Source organism: Biomphalaria glabrata, chromosome 15, assembly GCF_947242115.1.
Source record: "Biomphalaria glabrata chromosome 15, xgBioGlab47.1, whole genome shotgun sequence".
NCBI classification, from domain to species: domain Eukaryota; kingdom Metazoa; phylum Mollusca; class Gastropoda; family Planorbidae; genus Biomphalaria; species Biomphalaria glabrata.
In genome coordinates, this window is record NC_074725.1 from 17,859,398 (window position 1) to 17,885,219 (window position 25,822).

The window sequence follows — 25,822 nt, forward strand, 5'->3', positions numbered from 1 at the left end:
TTCCCTAGAAACAACTTAAGCCCTATGTATCGACTTACAGGTGAGGACTGTAGTCCAAGTGAATACAATGTACAATACAGAGTGATTTCCCCTGTGTTTCTCTTGTTTGTACTTTGAACTCGTTTGTCAGGGTGTAAGATCAAAACACGGAAAATGGCCAGCTCCTCTACCTCGAAAGCCACCTTGACATGCAATATATGTGGACCGGAGCGTCTCTCCAAAATAGGGCTCCACAGCCATATGTAAAAAGTGTTCCTAAACCTAGCCATAGTGGTTTCACGACTGAAGGAGGCCAATGAACATCGAAATAGAAACTAGAACACTTCTTTGAAATGATGAATGAGTTTACGCTTGCTAGACTACGCCTTGGTTGGTTCATCACAGGCGTTCCTTTAAAAAACTTATACTTCCTGCATACACTGAGTCAGTGGGGTGGCGTCTAATCGGATCCGAACCCTAAATAATCGTGCTAATAGTTTGCGTTTTACTTTAGATAAAAAAATCAGATTTATTGTCCACCAATGTTTCAATTTTACCTTCGCGCTTGAAGCACAAAAGGGCGTTAAATAAAAAGATGAACAATAGACATTAACCAGGATCAAAATACAATTTGTAGTTGACTATATAGAATACAAGTATTTCAATACATAATAATATATAACAATATTGGAGGCGCTCTACAAGCGTAAACAGAAGTTAAATATAAACAATACTTTTTCAAAGCTTCGCATATATTACGTGAAATGGAATCAATTATTTTGAATTAATTATAACTGTATTCTATTGCATAAGTGACTATTCTGGTCTTGCGACTTTTACAAATCAACTGGCGTAGCCAGTGTGTAATGCTAGTCTATATATATTGAGGGGATTATATTAAGAAAGAAAGATAATCCCTTTGTAATATTTATTTATACAGCTTTGCTTTGCAGATTGACAAAAGTCCCATTCGTTGGGAAAACACAGTTCAACCGCTGCCATATCTCTCATTATGACAAGACTTAATTCTCTTTAGCGTAAAATATTTTTAAGAGGAAACAAATATATTTAATAAAGATTAATTGATTAACTAATTAGTCATTTTTTTTTATATACGATATCTCTATTCAAGTCACTCATTCATGGAACCTGGGTGGGTGGGTGGACAGCTGATCTCAAAAACGGCTCTAACGATTTTCCTGGAAATTTAACAGTTGATAAATATCGCTCAGCTCGTTGGCCACTCGGGGAAAACTCTAGTTTATAGATCATAATTTTTCAAAGTAAAAAATAAATAAATGTAAATCTGGCTGAGGTGTAGCATTTAGAGGTTGATTGTGTTGCCAATTGTCTAGTATTTGCTGTTATCTATTTATTCACTCATTTTTTAAGTACCAGATTATTAGGAACTCTTGTTTTCAAGTTCTTGTATTGATGTGTTGTGTGTAGCGCACTAAATAAATAATCAAACAAATATGCCTTCCTCGCTGGCCGAATCAGAAAATTGGTATTTTTGTAACAGTTAACGGTTCGATACCCGAATTCAACAAGTTTTTTTTTTAAATCTATTAATTTATTATATTTGAAATTTAATAATGGAGGTATTACTTTTTTTATAAAAAAATATTTTTAAAATGTTTTTCTTGCTGATGAATGATCGACAATGAACCATTGTGCCGAATTTCAACTTGATCCTAGAATGGGCAGTTAAGGAAATAATGTGTTACAGATTCTGACCAGACAGACAGATGGACGAGGTGAGTTGATAGAGGCTCGGTCAAAAGAACTTATAACATGGACGTAATCCACAGGAGTATGGCGATCTGCACCACTGTCTCTCGTATTACTGTCATCTAAATAAGGCGATGCTTAATATGAAAAAAAAGGGGGGGGGATTTTAACGAGTTAAAAAAAGAGCCATAGTATATTTCCCAAGAGGCAGTGACATTCCATGACAACAATAAATGAATAAATTATATATATATAATCTTGTTCTATTGCTATAGGTAACGAGTGTGTCATATGGCCGTCACAATGACAAAGTAATGTTAGGTATCCAATACAGTAGTGTGGATTCAGGGTCATACTAAAAATACCGAAATTCAAAATTGCAGACTTCAGATAATCGACGTCTGGATAAACGACGCTCTACAGCAGGAGAAGTGCTCTAATGAATTGTGCTACCAAAGTTCTGAGCTTTTGTTGGCATTTTCTGATTCACTTAGATATTTTTTTTCCTTTTTCGCACTTTTGAAATATCGAACTTTTCAAATCTCAACCAGACAAAATGTAGCTGATCATTAATATTCATAACGAATAATGACAATGTTAAATTTGACGTTTAACTTAAAACGTCAGAGATTGAAGGTGAAAATACCTTTACAGTCTCAGTGTCAAATTTCGGTGACCAAGACTTTGGAAAGTTTTTGGCTGTCCAGAAACCTCATAACAACAGTGATAAAACAAAAACAAAGCGAACATTTGTTCTTGTACCGATATTATTAAACTAATGGTACCAAACCATGCGGTCTGTTGGGGGCAGATGATGCAAACCTCAACTTGAGGACGCTTCTGAGCTCAAATCGATTGGGTCAATGACATACGTGATAAGGTTGGTCGTTGTGCTAGCCACATAACACCCTCGTTAACCGCCGATGAAGAAACAGCTGACCTTTACATCATATTCCCAGTGGATCGCAAGGCCAGAAAAAGGTATAACAATTTGTACAAAAATTTAGTCAGTTTTATTTGAAACAATTTTATTGAAATAAATAATAATATACTAAATTTTTATTATCTGTAAGTCGGAAAAGGCATACAAAGGTTGTGACTGATCTGATAGGCAAGCATAAAAAAAAATTAAATCAATCTCTACAAGTGATCTTGATATGATTCTGGCTATAGTCATACCAATTCGAATTGCTGTATAAAGAAAATCACCTTTAAGTAGGTCAGACATAAACTAGGTCAAACATAAAGTAGGTCAGCTTTAATACGAGTCAGTTATAAAGTAGGTCAGACAAATAGGTCAGATTTAAAGAAGTTGTTAAAAGCGAGGCTGTTAAAGAAATCAGTGTTTACATATAATATTAACAGTTAATGATGCTTCGATTATATGATGAACATAAATCAGTAAGATAACAACGTACGTCTTGTTATAAACGTTTTAAATAACAAAACAAACAAACAACAAACTACTTTTGCATAATATCAACATCATATGCAATTCTTTTTTTATGCACAAGTTGTAGTCTATTAAAAGAAATCAAAAACAACTATTTCAAAACATAAATGAAAATAAACACAGCCAAGTCTATACATTTCAAAGTTAGTCATACAAAACATTTGAGAAAAAGAATCAGACACTGAAATAAATAGAGACAATACAATAACAGAGAACTCATAGTTCATAAAAACTTAATACATATACAACAAAATCCTGTGCTACTTTTATGGATATGATGTAATCTTCCAGTAAGTCAAAGTTACTTAAAGTCTTGAAACAATGTTTATGTGTTTCAAATTCTGGCATTCTACAAACTAATTTACATATCCTTAAATATTATTGTAGGCTAGGAAGGTTTAAGGTGGAACAGGTTGTAGAAAACAATGCATTTCCTTTTACATTGTTTATGATTCTTTCTTCTCTTTTTTTCCCTTTTTTTTAGCCCCCTCTTTTTTTGTTGCACTTTTTTTTTAACGGACAACAATAAGTCAATGTCATTTTTTTTGCTCATTATTTTATTATCAAGTAAATATGGATCAAAAAAGGTAAAATCTTTCTTGATGATAATAAACTTCCTTGTTTTGTAGGGAATTTTAATACAGGAATGACACTAACTGTTTATGCCTGGCACAGACCCTGTCAGCCCCTTCTCTAACAGCTACACTGAGTTATACATATGTATGGCATTGCTTTGAAATGACACGAAGAGCTTTCGGTATAAGCCGATTGTATTCATTAGCTATGTACGAATACATCTCAGTATGGTCTGATACCTTTCACGTTTTATAATGTAGTGACACTTTGAGCTACTATACAACTGACGTTGTGAATGTTTTATGTACACTACTTATTAGGAACATTATAGATATCTGCCAAGAGAGTGAAGTCACGCTCTTGTTTTCATTTTTTTTTTTTAAAGTTTGTTGTTATATTGTATCAGATGTTTGTTTATACACTCAGCTCCAACAATGTACACAGTCAGAGGCGGCCCCAGAATTGATATGGTGCAAACATGAGGTTAGTGGCTAAACTAGGAATTTGCCATCATTTGGGGGCCCGGGGGCTTGACCTCTTTGGGGGACCCTGCATTTTGCGTAACATTTAATATTTAGTGTAAAAAGAATTTGAAACATTCATTTTAGGCCTCCCCCCCCCCCGGGGGATTTTCAAATTCTCCCCCCCCCACCTTAGCTACGCCACTGCAGGAGGAGATAACGCACTAGTTGAAGTGTTGTTCTCGAATCGTCAAGGTGTATGTTATTCTAATACAATCTTCCAACTGAGTTTTGTAAGCTGTACCTCTCTGATCACACGTTTGAACATTGCCAATCCTTCTATGCAAACATTTGCTTTGTTATACGCCACTAGTAAACGTTTTAAAAAAAACATATCCCATGAGTCTGAGGAGAAACAACACAACACACGATCACAGGCAATGTTGAGTTATAATGAATTAGACGGAACTCATTTCTCTGGTGTCTTAAAAAAAGTAGTTCATATGCAGCACGGTCCCATCAGAAGTAATTCAGGAAACAGTAGGACTGGTCAATGTCTGTAGTGCATTGTCCATCCCTGGCGTAGACATGCCCTCTAGGACAGTGCCCGTTGATTTCCTTTCCGTAGGTGCATTGGATGAACTTGTTACAGAGAGATTTATGAGGGAGATAAACCCCGTTTTTTTCAGGAGAGCAAGAGTTGTCGTTAATATCTAGAAAATAGAAAAAAAAAAGATAAATGTATAATTTAATTTTAAAAGTAAAAGCTATTGTATAACTACATTACTAGACACCAAAGCCAAGCCCCGAGTTTCAATAGCAGCCCTGCTTTTCAATATGAATAAGTCTGACTTTTATTTGGAGTTTGTAATTGTAGGGTTGTACTAAAATTTACCTAGTGCGATTGTAAAATTCAATGCTAAAGCTCTCTCTTGTGTAGTTGTAAATATTAGTACTAAAATATGTTTATACCTACTAGTTCTCAGACTAAATGTGGTGTTTACTTTTTGACTGCTAAATCGCAACACATATTTTATTTTTTTTTAACATCCTCCTCGTAAAAATAAAGTAGAAAAGTAAAGTACCATCTTTAAGACCTTGCGATCTATGGGGCAGATGTTGTAAAGGTCATCTGTTTCTTTGGCCAAAAGTTAACGAGCAGGGTGCCATGTGGTCAGCACAACGGATACAGCCTTTAATATCCCCAACTAAAGTCAAGTACAATTAAAGTTGGATGAACTCAGGGGCGCCCTAAAACTCAATAAAAAATCAACGAGTTTCGATCACGAAATCAATCGGTTCAGAAACCAACCGTTTTTACCACTCAGCTGCAATTTTACTTTTTTTTCTGTAACCTACTCAACTGTCAGGCTTTACCTGGGGCAGCAGTAGCAGAGGTCACAATGTCACACAGCAGTGACGTCACATTGAAGCAGATGTTTGAGCCGCAGGAGAACACCGAGGCCGTGTTTTTGGCGCACTGGACAAACAGACGACAATCTCGTGGGTGAGACAAGAGGGAGGGCGCTCTGCCAGCACAGGTTTCATCTGTTGGGTAAAACACAGAATGGATCACTGACTTTATAGCGATACATTTATTACAAAAAAAATAGCCAAAAAAAAAATGTTTAAAAGACCTGAACCTACCGGCTACTTGCAATATCCCAAACAGACTAAATATATATTTTTGTTTTATTTCTAAAATGTCCTTACATGTTCCATGGCTGTATTGAATTCCAGTTTTTTTTTTGCATCTACTAAGGGAAGTAAAAGAAAAATCCATCTGTTATACTTTCTTGATGCTACGAAATTATTGAAATGGTTGGTGCCTGAGTGATAGAGAACAAGGCTATCTGGCAAGCGCAAGAGGCGTTGCCTTTACGAATGAAAATTTAAACAAACATGACGTTATTTATTCGTGTGTTCTATTAGTTCTAGAAGGCCGAAATTAAATCAGAAAATTCCACATGACCTCAAGATGCTGATGGAATTATTCGTAGAAGGGGCACATATATAAGAAAAGATGAAAGTGGATTCTGAATTTGTTGGTCTTTTTTTCCTCTTTGTGCAACTATTCACAGCAACAAAACATTCAAACAACTCAACATAGTGCCTCCCCTTTCCCTCCCCCTCCTCCGAAATAAAAAGGAATGAATCGAGACCATAATCACAAACATTAAGGACATAAAACTTGCAGATGTATTGTAGTTTGCAAAAAAAGGGCAATAATAAGTGTTGATAATAATAACATTTTGATTATTCTGTTATCTCCCCTGGAGATAAGATGTGTGCAGATGTGTGCAGTAGATCTAAAACGAATCCAACTGTTGACTTACTGGACAAGACAAAATATTCGTTCTCCTCACTCAGCAATGTGCCCATCTTCCCAAACGTGCGAGACGGAGAGACCTCACATCTGAACACACTCCCGTTCAGGACGCTGGCAGGTTCCACGTCATACTCCCCGGTCTGCCTGTTCATACAGCTGCTGGGAGAGTCAGTCATTTTGCTGAAAGGAACGGGCCTGAACTCTGTCTCCCCGGCAGATCTGATCGTCAAGGTCATATTAGAAGCTGGTCTTCCCAGGTTGGCCTCACACTTGACGACGACTGAGTCAGAGCCACCTTCAGAGGGCGTCCCAGTAACAGTAATCTTTGGGACTTCCGGTTTGACTGAGAACTCAGAAATACACAGTTTTACAATTACATACGTCATTCAAGGTATATGATAATGTTATAATGAACAGAATATTTTATTTTGTGAAAAGAATCAAATGTTTGTATTAGAAGCTGATGAATATTTCCAAAGGACTACTACTGAAATCAAGCCATTTCATCAGATTTATTTAACTATAATTTTCAAACAATATCGCATTAACAAGTTTTTATTAGAATTTAAAAAACAAAACAGAATGAGAATCAAACAAAAAAACATGAAGTGTCCGAAACAAACAACACTACATGGTCACGGTCTATGCCGCTTTTTTAACGAAGGTGTGGCCAGATTTTTAAGGTCTGTTAAGACCAAGTTAAGATCGCACTACGTACAATAGCTGCAGGGTTTCTGTCCAGGGATTGGAACAGCTCACGCCATCACTCAAATGGAGATTAATAATGATGATGATAATTGGAGTTTGTAAGACTCATGACGTCTTAAAATTTCAAACATAAATTCCTGTCTTCATTGACTTTCAAGCTCATGAATAATATTACAAGACTAGATGAGCTTTTACTTGCAGCAAGTCATCGCTATTGGAGTTTGGTCCGCCAACACTAGATCTCCATAGTCCTTTGGTCCGCCAACACTAGATCTCCATAGTCCTTTGGTCCGCCAACACTAGATCTCCATCGTCCTTTAGTCCGCCAACACTAGATCCCCATAGTCCTTTGGTCCACCAACACTAGATGTCCATAGTCCTTTGGTCCGCCAACACTACATCTCCATAGTCCTTTGGTCCGCCAACACTAGATCTCCATAGTCCTTTGGTCCGCCAACACTAGATCTCCATAGTCCCCTGTCATGGACCATCCTTTCCGTCTTGTTCCAGGTGTAACTAAACTTTAATGTGTCTGTGTTGCCAGGTGCTTCTAGGGCGCCCTATCTTGCCTTGTGGCTTCCACTTCAATGCCTTCCTTGTGAATCTGTGATACTAGTTATTAATCCAGCCCCATCTTCTCTTTCTGATTTCTTCTTTGACAAGAGTTTGGTTGGTTCTTTGCAAGAAGTCACTGATGCTGATGGGGTTTAATTTTTATTGAAATCATTTAAGGACTTCTTGGCAAATAACCTTCAAAGGTCTTTTGTTTTTGTTATATTGTTAATGATGTTATCAATTGTCAAAGTTCATATTTGTTTAAACTTGTAAACAAAACGAGTTATATTCTAAGTACATCTCGACCATCAACTTACCTTGTACACGAAGCTGAGCAGACTCAGTGAGCTCCATCAACTCACTCCTGACAAGACATGTATAGTTGCCTTCATCTAGACACTTCAGCTCGTAGATCCAGACTTGAAACTGATGTCGCTGCTTTAACGTTTTCAGTTTCGTTACGGCTCTACTCTCTAAGCCTATGTCAGCCCAAGTGACGGTACCGATGCTGTTGAATCTGAGGAGTTCCGTTGATTGGCCTGAAGTGGCTGTCTGGCTTAGTTTCATCTCAGTCCATTGTAGTTTGGTGCTGACCGAACAATTTATGAAAGCCAGTCCCTGATTAAGAACTCCGTGGGACACTTGTACAATCAATGGCACCTCTACATTGAGCAGACAATAAGTAGGGCATCAATAGAAGTAACAAATGGTTTGGGACTAATAAAACTATTGTTTAAGTAAAATATTTAAAATAATTTAAATAAGCTTAACTAAGGGGAATAGCTCCACATTTATAAAGATTACTCTCAATAATGTAGAACTTATTTTTAAATTGATTCATATTTTTTTAGGTACAGTCAATAATTTTTACAAAGCTTACATCAGCTCACTCTGTCTGTATGTGTGTCTGTCTATCTGGCCAAAAGTTTTTACACGTTATTTTTCCAACACCCTATTTCGGATCAAGCTTAACTTTTACACAATTATTTCTTTTACCTGACAATACAAGAATAAATTTAAAAAATTAATCAACTTGTTAATTAACTACTGGTAATAAATTATTTTGTTTGGTATCCCGAACAAGGGAAAGAAATTGTACTTGACTGAAGTGGTGGTATAAGCTGAATTAGTGCCATTTACAGACTGCCGTCTGAATCTTAGTGAACACAAACATGAAATAGAACAATAGATAACTCTCCAATCTTCCATGTTCATAAATCCTTCGCTAGTAGAGTAGTTACTGTGTTGGCTTGAGAAGTCCGAGAAGGCTTTAGCCCACAAGTTCCAATTCAGGTCGTTCCCATTAAAAAAAAAATACATTTAAAAAGCCACCACCCTGATACCCCGTTCTTTCTCCCCTACTCTTTTCCAACTGACCCAGACATTGAGAAAGCTAAAAGCAGGAAATTGCGCTAAAAACAATTTGTAAAAAAATATTTCTAATCCCACAGATTTATTATTGTTAGTCTAGATGTAATATAAATTTAATAACATGACTGATCCAAATTAATTGATACACATTAATATAAGCTTTTTTCTTTTAAAGTTTTTTTTTTTTTTGCTTTTTGCTTGTTTAAAATTTCAACTTCATCCGAGAATAGGAGTGGAAGAAATAACGTGTACACAATTTTGACCAGACAGACAGACAGACAGAGTTGATAGACACTTTGTTAAAACATAAATGTTCTGTCATCGGCTATAGAGACATATTAATGACAGATAATGTTCTGACATCTTACTGCTATATTAAATAGGAAACTTAAGAAAATGTGACAGAATCAACCAGTAAATTAATAAGTTCAGATTTCTAATTGATATGATCGACTAGATTAACAAATATGCATGGGTCCAAGAATAGAGCATTCAGAACTGAAATCAAATCAACTCAATGCTTTTGCAGATGAAATCAATGCTGCAACAATTCATCTCAACATCAGCACAATGGGAATCAGCATTGACCTCTGAAGGAAAGGAATATTTCTATGCTCCTTTATTTAGGCGTCAGTTTGCTCTCACTGGTATAAGGAAACAAGTGGCTCTTGAAAAAGACAGCTGTACAGCTCTCAAGAGCGTCGAGGAACAAACAGTTGAGACAAAAAACAACAACCGTGCCGTAGACAGGCCCGGATGTCGAAAATAGAATACAAATAAACCCCAGGCGTACAACAGCTTTGTCAGCATCAGTATTGGCAACATATGGAGGTCACAACCGGTGCTGCGTAGATGCGTGAAAAACTGCACTTAGTCTTAATCATCAGACGAGATTAAGGCAGGCACTTCAACTGCATGTAACGTATTGTATTACTGTGAAAAAGTCCATGAACAAGCGGACTACAGACTACAGGTGAGCGGTGACTGAAAGTTAAACGTGGTACCACAGGACTGCCCAACTAAAAAAAATGAAAATATGTTTTTATTACCTATTCAGAAGTCGAACCAAAGTAATCCCCTCTACTAGATAGGCATGTTGAATACTTACCGTTTGCTCCACACCTTTTGTAGTAGTTATCGAAACACTGACCATCTGGACAGAGCTGGATAGTGGGCACCTCATTCACACATAGAATGTAGCTGGAACAGTTGTACGGGTGAGGGACATAACTCTGGTTTGGTTTCCCTTCACAGACTGTCTCTGAAATAATCGTTTAGTGAAGAAAATAAGTAACAGAAGCCATTTCAGTGAAAATAATTCCTAGCTTAGGTTGACACACACATTGGTACAAAGCAACGATCTCCTATGGCTAGACATAGGTGTACTTAGTAACCCGTAGTGGGGTAGGAACCCTTCCTTGGCTCGGCCTACTCGCTGGGATGGGGGAAACCCAGGCAGGGCTCAAAAAAGGATGTGATTATCTAGTTCAGTGGTTCCTAAACTTTTTTGTCTCGTTGACCATTTGGAAAACGTCGAAGACCCCTGGGCGTTTATATAGGCCACTTTGGGAATCACTGATCTAGTTGATGTGGGGCCTACGGACAGAAGCATCGGTGATCCTGGCCTCTGGGTGAAATTGTTCCCTTTGGTCAAGGGTCATAATAAGGAGCAAACTTGACCCTTAACGGACTCTCAATAATCAACCTCCCCTACCCCCGAAACACCCACAAGACAGCATGGTCAGCGTATCAAATTTATCACGTTGAACAAAAGAACAGCAAACATCTTACCTTCCACAGCAAACATCTTACCTTCCACAGCAAACATCTTACCTTCCACAACAAACATCTTACCTTCCACAACAAACGTCTTACCTTCCAAAACAAACATCTTACCTTCCACAACAAACATCTTACCTTCCACAACCAACAACGTTTGAGTGTCCGAGAAAACTGTTGTCCGTCCTGGCTGGTGTACCTCACACCTAAGTACAGTCCCATTCATGGCCAGTGTTGGTACGACATCACTTAGAGAACTGACCTGTCGCCAAAAATAGCATAGATACAGTATAAATACATGTATCTAACAGGGTTGGGCATTGTCAAAATCAATCTTTAGTTGCCAACACAAACATCACACAACCCTCCCCCTGCATCCACCCTCCTGTAAGATTATCAGCTTTATGAATTAGAGTCAAATAATCCTAATCTATGCAACGTGTAAGCTCGGCATTATCAATTAGGTTAGCCTGTTGATTACTCCCTAGAAGAATGTCTTTAAAATATTGCAATAGCTCTTTAATTTTATTCACGATAATAAAGACCCATTTTCCAACACATTTTTACAGTCCTTTTCAGACCTAGCGATCTAGCGATCTATAGGAATAAATAACACACAGTCCATCTTTTTCATTGCCAACGGTAAATGAGGGTTTCATGTGGCCAGCACAACGACCAACCACCTGTACTTCTTCAACTAATGCCAGCTACCCTCTCAAGTTAGGTGGACTCTAGTCTAGTCGTACTTAGCATTTCTTAATTAAAATCACCTAAGAATTTTAATTTATGTAGTTTTGTCTTAAGTTTCATACACTTGTCGAATTTCCATTTTTTTAAACAAAGCTTATATGAACTCACTGTGTCTGTCCGTCCGTCTGTCAGGTAAAATTTTTTTACACGTTATTTCTCCACTTCCTATTCTCTGATCAAGTTGAAACTTTGCACAATTATACATTATTTCTAACAAAATATGAATAAAAAAAATTAACCATTAATTAATTTGTAATAAATAAATTTAGTAAGATATTGATTAAAGGAATCAAATTTTACATTATTGATAGATATGGCTTGAAATGTACAGTTCTTCCCAAGAGATAAGCTTTGTTTTCTTTTATGAAAATATTATTTATTTATTTTTAAACAATGTCTTAGAGATCTACATTAAGTGAAACATAGATCTATACAAAAGTATATATATAAAAACATCACACGTTACCAAACGAATGACGCAATTATCCAGGAGTAATGTATCTTCTGCCGGCAGTGAGTAGACAGAACCGTTTCTGAGATGAGCCCACATGCTCATCGTCCAGGCCGGATGTCCAACCATGGCCTCACAAGTGACCTCATTGGTCATCCTTTTGTTCTCAATGATATTGTGAGGTACAGTTAGTTTTGGTCTGGTGGCTGAGACTGGATCTAATACAAGAATAATTTAGAGAGAAATCAAACAAAATGGAAAATTTAAGTTGAGCACCTATGTAGAGTATAACACTATTTGAAACAAAAAAGGGTGTGTAGTGGTTCAATGGTAATGCGTTTGGCTTCCGAACAGAGGGACTCGTGCTCGAATCCCGGTGAAGACTGGTATTTGAATTTTGTGATTTTAGGGCACCCGTGAGCAAGGGCGGACTGGATGTCAAAATCGGCCCAGGCATTTCTATACACTACAGCTCATAAATTGTATATCATATGATGGGCCTCCAGTTATAGTCCTATCTGTTCTCAAAATCATTATGTTATTTTTTTAATAATGTATCGATAACTGTATGCATCCTCTATATCTTTTTAATAAATATAGACCTTATGTTGCTTTTTAATCCTATGTTTGTAGGCTTTAAAAGGATAAAGCCTACTAATAGCACTGTATACGGCAATTACATTATTTTTGAAAATGTGTTAGATTAAATTAGTATTACACTGTAGTCTGTAAAAGATGTTTTTAACATGACGCTCGTATAGCCCCTCATATATGAGAATATTATAAAACCTTTAACAATTTAATGCGTGCCATAGTGGCATTCATAAAGCCCTTTAGGTCCATTTGAGTACTGGCCCACCGGGTATTTGCCCAAATGCCCATATAGCCAGTCCGCCCCTGCCCATGAGTCCATCCCATTCTTATGAGAGCCTGACATTTGTAGGGGAAAAAGGCGATTGGTCGTCGTACAGGCCACATGACAACCTTGTGAACCATGGGTTACAGAAAAGGATGACCTTTACATCATCTGCCATAAAGACCACTAGGTCTAAAAAGGTCACTTTACTATTCTTTAAATCCAAGAATATTTTTGTTTTGTTTGTTTTATATGTTTAGGATGTTCACATTTCAGATTATTACGTTCTAATACCAAACATCCTAGCCCAAACATCTAACCCAAACGTCCCCGCTGGACGGCAGAGGTGACAGCGGGCAGAGCTTGACCATCAAGACGACAGTTAATGTAGGCGGAAATCTTGTTCTGGGCGACTTGGAAGTTACTCTTACTTGAGTACATGTCTATGTAAAAATTAACAAGGCAAGTGATTAAAAAAACCATAGACGCAGTCAAGAAATGGCTGGGGTTCAAACTAACAACTACACATATATATACCCTACTTACAACTTGTACGTGTTAGTATTTCACTTAGACAAAGAAAAAAAAACAACTGGACTTATCATTAGTTCTGGACTTATCATTAGTTCACATGGGAATTATAAAGGGGATAGGCAGAGCACTTTTTCACTCACATAGTCAATACTTGCTCCAATCCAGGTAAATATTGAAAAATAAATTTCATCAACTGGAACTGTTGTAATAGGAAAATGTTTCATCTCGAACACTTTTTCATGTGGCTGTGGAGCTCTTTTATTGTAGAGACACTCCCGTCCACATATATTGCAGTTCGAGGTGGCTTTCGCTTTAGTGGTAGAAGAGCCGGTCATTTTTCGTATGGTACGCTTTTCTTCTAGAGCTGAGGACCATGTTTTTTTTTTCACTGACCATAGCTTTTTTGATGAGATGGAAGCTTGGGCATTATTTATGGTCAGAATTATGTCGCCCACACAGCAGTTCCCCCCCCCTCTCCTCGCAACTAACAATAATCATTATGGACATAAATAATTTTCTTCAGCTGTTGACCAAAGTATTGGGCACTTCTGCTCTCTAGAGCATTGAGTTGAAAGGAAACTGTGTGAAATGTAGATTATGATGTCCAGCGGAGGGGGGGGGGGGGGTGAAGACTGGTGGGGTTTGAAGCAGAAACGCGGGACCATGTTGACGACTGCTCGAAGCGTACATAACAAACAAGTCTGACAGTTTTTACGTAAAATTTACGTAATGCTTATAATCAATTAAGTCAAACTGACTCTAGAGAGACGGAACAATTTAAATGCTACTAGTCTAAGTAAACCCGTCACCGGGGGTGATTCATTACTTGCGACATCCACTGTGACAGTCCTTGACAGCCGTGCTCCTGTTTTGTCCGTCACAACACACTGCACACTGGAAAGGTCGTGACATTCTAACTGAGACAAGGTCGTCGTCAACGTAATGTGTGTTTCGTTAAAATCGTACTTGGACTCCACTCGACTTGAGTACAGGGGTCCATAAGTGGTCACTCCTGGAGTTGAAATGATTTACGCCTTTACATTATTTGAGTAACAATTCTTACATTTCTTAAAAGTCTTAAACCAGTACAGTAAGACAAAAAAGAAAATAAATAAATAATGCATATAGCTAGATAGCTAGATACATAGACAGAGGACAGACAGATAAATAGATAGATAGTAATAATAAGTCTTAATGTCATCGATGTGCATAATGTATCAGGAACTACCGGTATATGAAATACATAATATAACTTAAAGAAAAATTGTTAAAGTTTATGAAAATAACCGCATTTATACAATGTTTCAACTAATATGCATATTATCCCAAATAAATATATGTTTGTTTAGTTAACACCAAGCTTTTTTTTCCATCTTGTAAGAACGTTTGTAAAAACATCTTCTGAGTACGTGTAAATGTATCATCAGCAATGTGTTGACGCTGGTCATGGACTATAAAAGAAATATCACTGATAAACCGTTCCTGGCCCTTTATTAAAACATCCCTATAGTTATTTGAACATTCATGAACTTCGTTGATGTACTCTGTATATTTTAAAATGTTAGTGAATGTAAAATCTTTTAAAAATAGAGGAGCAATAGCAAAGGAAATATAATATACAAAGACATGGTCATTCTCCTCTTTGTTGTTCTACCCCCACATGACTTAGCTTAAAGGATATATATATATATATATATATATATATATATATATATATATATATATATATATATATATATATATATATATATATATATATATATATATATATATATAGATAGATAGATAGATAGATAGATAGATAGATAGATAGATAAATAGTTCAGTAAATCGCCATAGATAGAGCCAGAAAAAAAGACAACTGTAAACCAAATATTTGTAAACTAAAATCTATTTAGGCAGCATGAACGTAGCCAGGGGTAGGAGGGTTGGGGTTCAAACCCCCCCCCCCCCCCCCGAAATGAAGTCTCACCCCTGCGAGGGGGGGAGGGTTGGAGTTTAGTAAATGATTTTTTACTTTGATTTTGTTTATTTTAGGTGAGATTTTAATATTAAACCATCCCTTGTCCCAGCACAGCCAAGAAGGTTTTGAGTTTAAAATCCCTTACCAGGGGGTTTTGCAGTTGAGTCTCACTCTTCTATAAAACAAAACAAAACAAAATAATAACGCAAACGACAATCCCCCAAATTCCAAGAGTAGAGCTAAGTAAGATTTTGATTTTAAAACCCCCCTCCGAAATTAACGATAAAGCCCCCTCTTCAATATATGACTATCCATTTTTCAGTCACCAGATTCTATGAGCGTAGCTAAGAGGGGTTTTGTGTTTAAAAACCTCCTCCATGTGGGAAAAGGCTTCAGACATTGCAAGTGACAGATTTTTGGTGGAATCAGCTTGCCGCCGCAAGCGTCAAACGGCGCGGGATGATATAAGTTAGAAAAGCACATTAGGTTTTTTTATAGCTGGATACTGTAGATACCTCAGAATATGCATTTTGTTAGCTTTTAATACAGGAAATCGTGCTTGGCGCTGGGGGAGCTTACAGTGCTCCCCAGACCCTCTTGCTGGCAAGGGTGGGGAGTCTACAATTTTTCCACTAACTCCAGGAAGAACCTATCCTAGGGTACAATAAATATCTTCCGAAACAATGAAGGGTCAGAATGTAAAAAGATTAATTATGTGTGTGCGCACACACACATATATATATATAGATATATAGATATATATATAATGGCGGGGACCCCCTCCTACGCCCATGATAGGCAGATATCAAATCAATGTTCAATACGATACGATAAGATAGACATACATAGATAGATAAATAATTATTAAAATAATAGATAGACAGATAGATAGATAGATAGATAGATAGATAGATAGATAGATAGATAGATAGATAGATAGATAGATAGATAGATAGATAGATAGATAGATAGATAGATAGATAGATAGTTAGATAGATAGATAGATAGAAGATAGATAGATAGATAGATTGACATAGCCCCACCTCAAAAAAAAAAAAATCCTGGCTACGCCCATTATAGGAATATATCTAATCAATGTTCAATACGATACGTCCCTCATGTGGACACAATTTCATTATTTTATATAGGTCAATGGCGAAGCAAAAGCCGTCTCTGTATATACTACAATCTTATTGCATGTTCAAACGTAATTAATTTGTTCTACCTGTTGCCTTCAAACTCATGATCAAAACAGGCTCTGCATCGAGCGGTAAGTGCCAAATACTGATATTTGTCCAGCCACTGAAGTTCTTGGTCAAGCATCTAATCTTAGCCACATCTTGGCTTACGCTGAGTGCTTCTAGGAAGATACCTGCTTAAGAAAGACGCGAATTGTAGTTGTATATTGCTCGCAGATTCTCAAAATTGTATTTCGATGTTGACAGATATTGTTTAATTTATGGCATGTTCTATTCGATCAGATGGTTAAGAGGCAGTCGTTTGAATACTAACCAGAGTATTAAAAACCGCTTGCTACCTATCAGGCACTCATAATTTCAAATCTCAATAGGAGTTAGGCACCTGTAGGCAGAAGGGAAACTTTCTCCCAGGAACTCCCCCCCCCCTCTTTACATGTACACACTAGCGTTTGGACCAGAGCGCACAGCGCACGAAAGACTCGTTCAACAAAAGCAAGCTATATATAATTCTCTTCGTCTCCCGTCCATGCGGGACACGCATCATGGAAAGATAACTATTTATTTCTGCAAGTCGGACGTAACTTTCGCGACGAAAAAAATAAAGACGAGGGGGGGGGGAAGAACAAGTAATCGTATCTGTATTAACTCTTCACTAAATACCATGGCCGGACTTAACCATTGCGGGGCCCTATGCGAAACGTATTGCGCGGGGCCAAGTTTGTGTAGGGATATGGATAATAGGTGAAAATTAAGAGTTTTTATTAGAAAATAAATTCGTCTTTGCATTTTATTCATTCTTGACTACGTACAGAATTACTTTACGAGCCTTGCGTGTAGCGAAGTCATACAGTATATCATAAAAATTCTGTATCCTGATAGCTCAAGCTAAATAGCAAGAATTACCAAATGTTTCAATCTATCTTCGAGAATTGTTGACCTCAAGTAATTCTTCATTAGTTCATTAGGATTGGAGCTTTCCATATTGAAAATGACAATTTTGTCTTTATTTCAGGACATTTTTATGAGTTTTCAAAAGATTTTAATAATTTCCTGAGATTTCCAGGACTTTTTCGTATATTTTGCAATTTCAGGAGATTTCCAGAAGCTCCTGGTAAATCAGGAGGCCACGGGAAATCTGTTATAAGTTATAAAAAGGTTTAATTTAATAATTTACACCTAGAATTAGCGCGGCTCCTATGAATGTGCGGGGCCCACTGAGGTCGCATAGGTTGCATTGGCCTAAGGCCGGCCATGCAATATAGCGGCGTATGCTACGCCTCGGGTCGACTAGTTTGAACAAATATTTGTCGAGACATTTGTTATCAAGGGTATAAACAGATTTTTTTTTAGTAAATTATATTTACTCAAATTTAAAAAAAAAATCATGATTAAAAATTCTTGCCATAAGCCTGGTAATGAAACATTTCTATTGACAAAAGATATAGCGTTGACACTAACAACCAATGAATTTGTGACTTGAGTCATTATATTAGAATGAATGCGTTTTACACTATAGAGATTTACTTACTTCTTATGTTCTGGTAAGTATCACCTGATGTAGATCCATCTGGTACTGACGTTGGTGTGAAGGCATTTTCTTGATTCTGGTGACTCGATGTACTGTCAGGGCTATCATTTGTTACAGACTTGACAGTTGTGATTCTATTCTCATCGTCAGTGTTACTTGTAGAGCTAATAACAAAAGATTTGGTTGTGTTTGCTACCGTATCCTCCTCTGATGTTATCAGGGATGGCAGTTTTGCTGTGGCGGATAGCAGTGGTGCTGACAAATCAGGATCTTTTGTAATTGAAAATTAAAATTAAGTATTTAAAATGGTGAATTTAAATTTTGATTTATATAAGATCTAAAGTCTATAGACGTATCTAACTATCCATATCTCAACATATGGACACTTAAGTAAATCTACAAAGTCCATTCTCAGACTTAGATGGCCATATGGAAGATAACTTGAAGTGCGCCTGTTTATAGGACAACAATCAACGATGGTATTGCGAGGCCAGTAACACGACTTACCGTTTCTATTTTCTCCAGGTCAGAAATCTATTGTTTGGCAAACCCAGGTACTTAAGTCCTGGTCATTTCATTAGGTCTGCATCAGGCACGAGATTCAAATCTATAGATTAGTACCTAACTACTCTGCCATTCAAATAAAATAATCCAACTGTCAACTGATCACATCCAGCGATGATTGGTCAGTTAATTAAAGTATTGTTACGTATCTCACTATCCAGGCTCTCTGCAAACTGCACCATACACCACCAACCTAAAGAACTTGACAACTCAGGGCTCCAAAGTAACGTAACACTTTAATAGTTGAATAAATAACAGCCAATACTGTACAATTGGCAACACGTACACTATACAAATATCTCTCCGATAACACCGTTTCGCCGTATCAACTCTTGCACTGGCCTCTCCGTCTCGTTCCGGGCTTGCACTGGGTTCAACAGTTCAGGACTGACTTCACACACTAGGCTCGTTGTGTCGGACTCGATCACAGACCAAGATCAAGACGCCGTTCGTCTCAACTGTACTTGACAGTACTCCGCACTGAACCGTCGTAATGCTCCGTACAGAACCACACCGTTGAACTGTGCTGTAGTCGACCGTGTTCTGAACTCCTGTCGAACCCGCTTTCTGAACCGTCTTGACTGCGTCGCCTCCGCTCTTATATAGGGTCCCTACTGGCCTTCTCGAACCGGACAGAACGCCGCTCGACGTTTCTAGGTGGTCAGATGACTACAACTCTCGTGACGCTCCTGAGCTCTGTTCACGACGTCGATCTTTCCCGGACCGCCGTCGATCCTTCACGAACCGCCGTGTTGACACTCGTCTCGGCTGACCGTCGTAACTCGTCACGGTTGACCGCTCTTCTAGCGCTGGCCTGGGGCGATTTGCGTCGGCTGACTACACTCACACCACTACCCCCATCTGTGCTACCACCAGGTTTATAACACTGCCCCCTCCTTAGATCTGTCCGTCCCGGACAGAATCAAGCTCATGACATTGGCTGTGAAGTTTCATCGCTGTAGGTGGAGGTCGATCGGTGGCGATTGGCTTGCCTATTGAGCTTGACGGAGCCATCCATGTTGCAGTCAGCAATGGTCGCTTCCTTCTTCTCCTCCAGTTTGCCTTGACCTGGTTGCCTCGCCGTCGTGCTTTCATCGCCATCCATGTTGAATTCAGAAAACGTTTTCTTCTCCTCCAGTTAGCCTTCATCTGGTTGTATCGACCTCGTGATCGCATGGTCATCCATATTGCACTCAGTACAAGTCGCCTTCTTCTTCTTCTCCGCCAGTTGGTCTTCATGTGGCTGCAGTTATTTCTTGGTAGCATCACCATGCACGTTGGACCAAGCAAACGCCGCCTTCTTCTTTTCCTCCAGTTGATCGTCCTCTTGTTGCAGTGACGTTGTAGTTGCATCGCTCTCTTGTCGTTTGGTACTGAGGGCAGCCACTTGACACATGGAGAGGTATAGGATGTAAGGGCAGGGATTACCAAGATTGTTGGCAAAAGAGGTGGCTTCATAGGGCTTTGCGAAGAAGGACTGGGATGGGCTTCAAATCCACAGGACAGGGAATTGTGGGACAGGTCAACATCTTCAGCCTTGTCTGGAGGGCATGCTGTTGGAGCAGGTTGGTAACACTCCTCGTGCAAAGGTCCCTCGTCTTCGGCTTCAGGCTCCATTCGGCTTTCTTCATCATCATCAGGACCTTTCTCTCTCGTCTCAGTATCGGGCCAATCACCTGTTGGTTTCAGACCTGGTCGATTACTTTCATCGTGCAAATGTCCATCAACTTCGACGTCAGGCTTCCTTGGATTCTCTGCAGGACTTTCATCTCCAGTCTTGGCAGCTGGACCAACGTCTGTTAGGTTTGGACCTGGCTGGTATCTCTCGACTTGCATATGTCTCTCAACGGCTTCGTCAGGTTTCAATAGGTCCTCATTATCACCACCAGGGCTTCTCTCGATGGGCTTAGCATCTGGACGAACGTCTGTAGGGTCCAAGCCTCGCTGGTAGCTTCCATCATGTAAACGTCCCTCAGCAACAGGCTTGTAGGCAGAATCAGCGTTCTCTTGATCTATTTTGCTGTTTGAGGTGCTCATACCAGGTAAAGCTTCAGCACAAGATTCGTTCGAACTATGGGCAGCTTCCATTGTCTCTTCATCTGTCTCTTTCGGCTTCACAGGTCTGTACTCCCTGTTTTCAGATTGACAGGCAGCACCACATTCATCAGCATTGCCGTTGTCACTGCATATTTCTTCAAAGCTTTGGGTGGGTAGTAGTTCATTGTTTAACGATGGCGCAGCTCCTTTATCTTTCAAGTCCTCTTGGTCGTACAAAGTTTCTTCCACCACGTCCATCGTTTTCACCATGGGGTTCGTCGCTTCCTTCACTGAGGTATACATCTTTTCAAGCTTGGTACAGGTCTCTTCGTTGGACTTCTTCCATGTCGTATTCATAGCCCGCAACTCTTGCTTCCAGTCAACTAGCTGTTGATCCAAGAACTCTCTTAAAGTTGGTTTAATTTCAAAAAGATATGTGTCCGGATCTTCACCTTCTTCCACAATGTCTTCTCGGAGGCGTGCTTGTAAAGTTTCCTTCTTTCCGCCATTCTTCAGCCCTCGTTCACGCAATTCTCGCCTCAGTTCTATAAATTCAAGTTTGTACAGCAGCTTCAGACGAGCCATAGTAGATCCGATCCAATCCGTTCCGATTCGATCCCACTTCTGACACCAGTTGTTACGTATCTCACTATCCAGGCTCTCTGCAAACTGCACCATACACCACCAACCTAAAGAACTTGACAACTCAGGGCTCCAAAGTAACGTAACACTTTAATAGTTGAATAAATAACAGCCAATACTGTACAATTGGCAACACGTACACTGTACAAATATCTCTCCGATAACACCGTTTCGCCGTATCAACTCTTGCACTGGCCTCTCCGTCTCGTTCCGGGCTTGCACTGGGTTCAACAGTTCAGGACTGACTTCACACACTAGGCTCGTTGTGTCGGACTCGATCACAGACCAAGATCAAGATGCCGTTCGTCTCAACTGTACTTGACAGTACTCCGCACTGAACCGTCGTAATGCTCCGTACAGAACCACACCGTTGAACTGTGCTGTAGTCGACCGTGTTCTGAACTCCTGTCGAACCCGCTTTCTGAACCGTCTTGACTGCGTCGCCTCCGCTCTTATATAGGGTCCCTACTGGCCTTCTCGAACCGGACAGAACGCCGCTCGACGTTTCTAGGTGGTCAGATGACTACAACTCTCGTGACGCTCCTGAGCTCTGTTCACGACGTCGATCTTTCCCGGACCGCCGTCGATCCTTCCCGAACCGCCGTGTTGACACTCGTCTCGGCTGACCGTCGTAACTCGTCACGGTTGACCGCTCTTCTAGCGCTGGCCTGGGGCGATTTGCGTCGGCTGACTACACTCACACCACTACCCCCATCTGTGCTACCACCAGGTTTATAACAGTATTATACTTATTGTATGTTTTCTCTTCAAGTCTTTTTTTTTTAGTTTGTTTAAAACAAAAAGCAGCATAAACGTAGTTCACTAACAGTAAAGTAAGTTAAAGTTCCCCTTTCAGACCTTGCGGTCTTTAGGGAGATGATGTAAAGGTCATCTGTTTTTTGGGGCCCACGGTTAACGAGGGTGTCATGTGGCCAGCACAACGCCCAACCGCCTTTACTTTTCTTAACTCATGTCAGGTACCCATTAGAGCTGGGGGAACTCAGAGGCGCCCGAAGATCCCGAAATTGAAAATCCCAGTCTTCACCGAGATTCGAACCAGGGACCTTCGGTCAAGCAATTTACTGCTCAGCCACCCACTTTCAGTTCACCAGCAGTACTGGGGATGAAAATATCCAGTTTCCCATTAAGACGTACCGTGGACTTCTGCTAAGACTTTTGGTTTCTCATTGACTGTCACAAATTCCAGCTGGACTTCAGCACAAGAGCGACACACGAAGAACTCTCCCAGCTGTACAAGGTCATCGTGCTTTCCCTCGCTGCCAAAGTCTGCAGCGGATATGACGTTTTCAACATCCCGTGACGTTTTCACCAGGCCTTCATCAACGAAGGTTATGGACGATGTGGCGTAGATACTTCCGTTCCTGGAGAGTGTAGAATGCAAAGATTAGCGAAGGGGGTCTAGGGGCCTACACAACAAACAGGATGGATTTTGCAGATCGACATAATGTCGCATTGAACAAACATTTTAGAGAAATATGATCATCTTAGGGAGAATGTTTTTTTTTTTTTTTTTGGTTTAAAGCAGTGATGGGCAAACTACGACCCTCGGCGAACTGCTGCCCCCGGAAAGATTTAATACGACTCTCGACATGTTTTGAAATAATAATTCAAGATAACAAATATTATTCACAAAGTAAGAATTCAAACTTTTAATATCACATGAACTATTGGAGTGAAATAGTGTGAATTTTAATATACAAGTTTCATTCACAGGGGTACGGGAAGAGTTTAGATGGAGGTACGCGTTACACGACATTAACTATGCTGATTTAAAAAAAACCCACCTATTTGTTACGTTCAGTTAATAAATTAAAACAAATATTAATATATTAAGAAGTATATTAATCATATTCTTTAACATCATTTTATTTTATAATTGTACAAACTCAGGACCGATGTTACTTTGCATCTTAAAATTAAGTTTTTCAAAGATCAGGAATTGAAAAGGGATATTTTTCAACGTCCAAAAGAATCTACAATATCTCGACAGTAGATGACAGGTGAAAAAATACACTTTTTGAAAGGTAAATTGTTTTTTAAATATGTTTATTTTAATCATTAACTTATCCATCCAAACTTAAAGGCACTCAAAAAATTGTGACAGATTTGTTGATATTTCAATTTGGGGATTTAACCTGCCCTTAAATCGAAAAAACAAAAAAACAACAGACTGTTAGACGTGGAATCTCAGATTAAAATGAACAACCAGGGAACCCAATTCTATCCTCTGTCATTTGAATAGAAAAAAAAATGTTTTAGTCTCATGCATGTACATTTTGAGAGGGGGGGGGGGGGCGAAGGGTACTCAGAGTTTGGGAACCACTGCTCTATTGGTTACAGAACTTTAAGTCTTTCACAAAGTGTATAAACCTAACAAGGAATTGAGAGCTATCCAAAAGAGATACAAAGTCACCAATGTCATGAGTATAGAACCCGACAGAGAATATAACGCTAGTTTACTTTTCAAAGCAATGGTTTGTTTGGAGGGGGGGGGGGGGCTAGATGAAAGAAGAACGCAAACTAAAGGAAAAGCTCAAACAGGGGAAATCAAAATAAATAAACCCCAGCCTACCAGGACCACAGAGGCGCGGTGGCTGAAGGTAAAGCGCTTGGCTTCCGAACCGAGGGTTCCAAGTTCAAATCCTGGTGAAGACTGGGATTTTGAATCTCGGGATTTTAGGAAAGGCGGTTGGTCGTTGTGCTGGACACTTGACACCCTCGTTAACCGTTGGACAAACAGATTACATTTACTATCGTCTGCCCCATAGATCGCAAGGTTTGAAAGGGGAAGCTTTAATACTTTTGTTTCACCAGGACCACGGTCAAATCTGCAAATCTGGCATACGTCACCGTCTCTTGGTTTGGGGGACTCAAAGTCTTATCTTTACAGTAAAGAGAGAGCGAGAGAGAGAAAGAGAAAGAGAGAAAGAACATAGAGAACAGATCAAATAGAGAGAGAGAGAAAGAAAGAGAGGGAGAGAAAGAGAGACTAAGATAAGAAATGACGAGAGAGAAACATAGTGAACATATATACTTTAAATCTCCTAATTTCCAGCCAAACCTATATTTATGAACCTCAAACTTAATGGGGCGTAACTTAAGTATCTTTTCCAGATGGTGCATAAAGAGAGTTAATTATTCCTTCGCCTAATTATAATCACTTTAATTAAATATGCATATTTTTTGAGATTCCCTAACTTTAACCGTGACGCATTGGTTCATTCTGGTGAAAGTTATGAAATAATACACTTTACCTGAAATATAAGATTTCATTTTGACTGTAAACTTCAGCCAGATTTGAAGTCTGAAACAGTCTGTCGATTTCTATGCTGTAAGACGCAGACAAATCTTTAAATTCTTGCGAGTTGCTGTCTAGCAGTTCCTCTTGAAAGCCTCGATTCAGGATTTTTAAAGTTAAATTCGCCACAACAATAGCTGCAAACACACAAACACATATACATATGCGTTCTCCCTAGGTATACAACTTTTCGGGTACGAGTTAGAGTTATCTATTCACGCCACAACGATATCTTTGCATTAAGCTAAATATAGATAGAATATATGCATAGATAAATTTGCTCGTATATATAAGATGCTATTTGTTACTAGTTGGTTACTCATATATAACTTATATATATATACACGCGTTTTATCAACAGGCCAATGACCAAAGTTTTTTTAATCGCGAGTAGGATTGGCGTTTGCCATATTGAATGACACATCGAAATGACAATTTTGTCTGTTTTAAGATTTGCATCAGTTTTCAGAAGATTTTTATAATCTCAGGACATTTTCATGACTTATCTTATATTTTATAATTTCAGGTGAATTCAGGAACCCTTTAATAATAAGTTAAAATGGTTTAATTTAATAATTTACACCTAGAATTCGCATCGCGCGGGGCCTATGAAAGTGCGGGGCCCACCGCGGCCGCATAGGTTGCAGTGGCCTAAGACCGGCCCTGCCTGTACAAGATAAATGAAAACAAAAATTGTCTACTTTTTCTTATGTGGATGATTTCTGCTGAATTTAAAATGTTTACTTACAATAATTTTGACTGCCAGCTCTTTGTCTGCCTGGGAAAAAAAATAATAACACGAAATTTCAGTATAAAAATAGTTGAAATCTAAAACAACAAATTATAAAAACAAGTAAAAATAAGCATAAGTACTGAATTGTCGGATAAGTACGTTGACTTGGAATGAGATTGTGTCAGAACAAAGTGCAATCCCATGATAATTTAGAACAGTGACAAATATAATAGCCAAAAAAAAAAAACAAAAACAAAAACAAGCTGAAACAAAAAAGTTCAGTGGCAAGAATCAGCTTAAAAAA

The 25,822-nt window shown here is 38.7% G+C and overlaps 1 protein-coding gene across 4 annotated transcripts in view; it reads right to left on the minus strand.

Annotated features, from left to right (window-relative positions):
* Positions 1-2,725: 2,725 nt before the first annotated feature.
* LOC106056372 (uncharacterized) overlaps positions 2,726-25,822 on the minus strand; it is a 37,559-nt gene continuing 14,462 nt past the window's right edge. For 2 of the 4 annotated variants that reach the window (XM_013213076.2, XM_013213075.2), the window contains exons 3-15: positions 25,534-25,563; positions 24,742-24,922; positions 22,622-22,848; positions 18,224-18,493; positions 16,722-16,871; positions 14,360-14,545; positions 12,159-12,361; positions 11,081-11,204; positions 10,272-10,424; positions 8,110-8,454; positions 6,537-6,872; positions 5,578-5,748; positions 2,726-4,913 (exon numbers count right to left, since the gene is read on the minus strand). In XM_013213076.2, the coding sequence (XP_013068530.2) occupies positions 4,720-4,913; positions 5,578-5,748; positions 6,537-6,872; positions 8,110-8,454; positions 10,272-10,424; positions 11,081-11,204; positions 12,159-12,361; positions 14,360-14,545; positions 16,722-16,871; positions 18,224-18,493; positions 22,622-22,848; positions 24,742-24,922; positions 25,534-25,563 (2,570 nt within the window). In that variant the 3' untranslated portion in view covers positions 2,726-4,719. The remainder of the gene's footprint in view (positions 4,914-5,577; positions 5,749-6,536; positions 6,873-8,109; positions 8,455-10,271; positions 10,425-11,080; positions 11,205-12,158; positions 12,362-14,359; positions 14,546-16,721; positions 16,872-18,223; positions 18,494-22,621; positions 22,849-24,741; positions 24,923-25,533; positions 25,564-25,822) is intronic. The other 2 variants (XM_013213077.2, XM_056012841.1) reach the window with 2 other exon arrangements.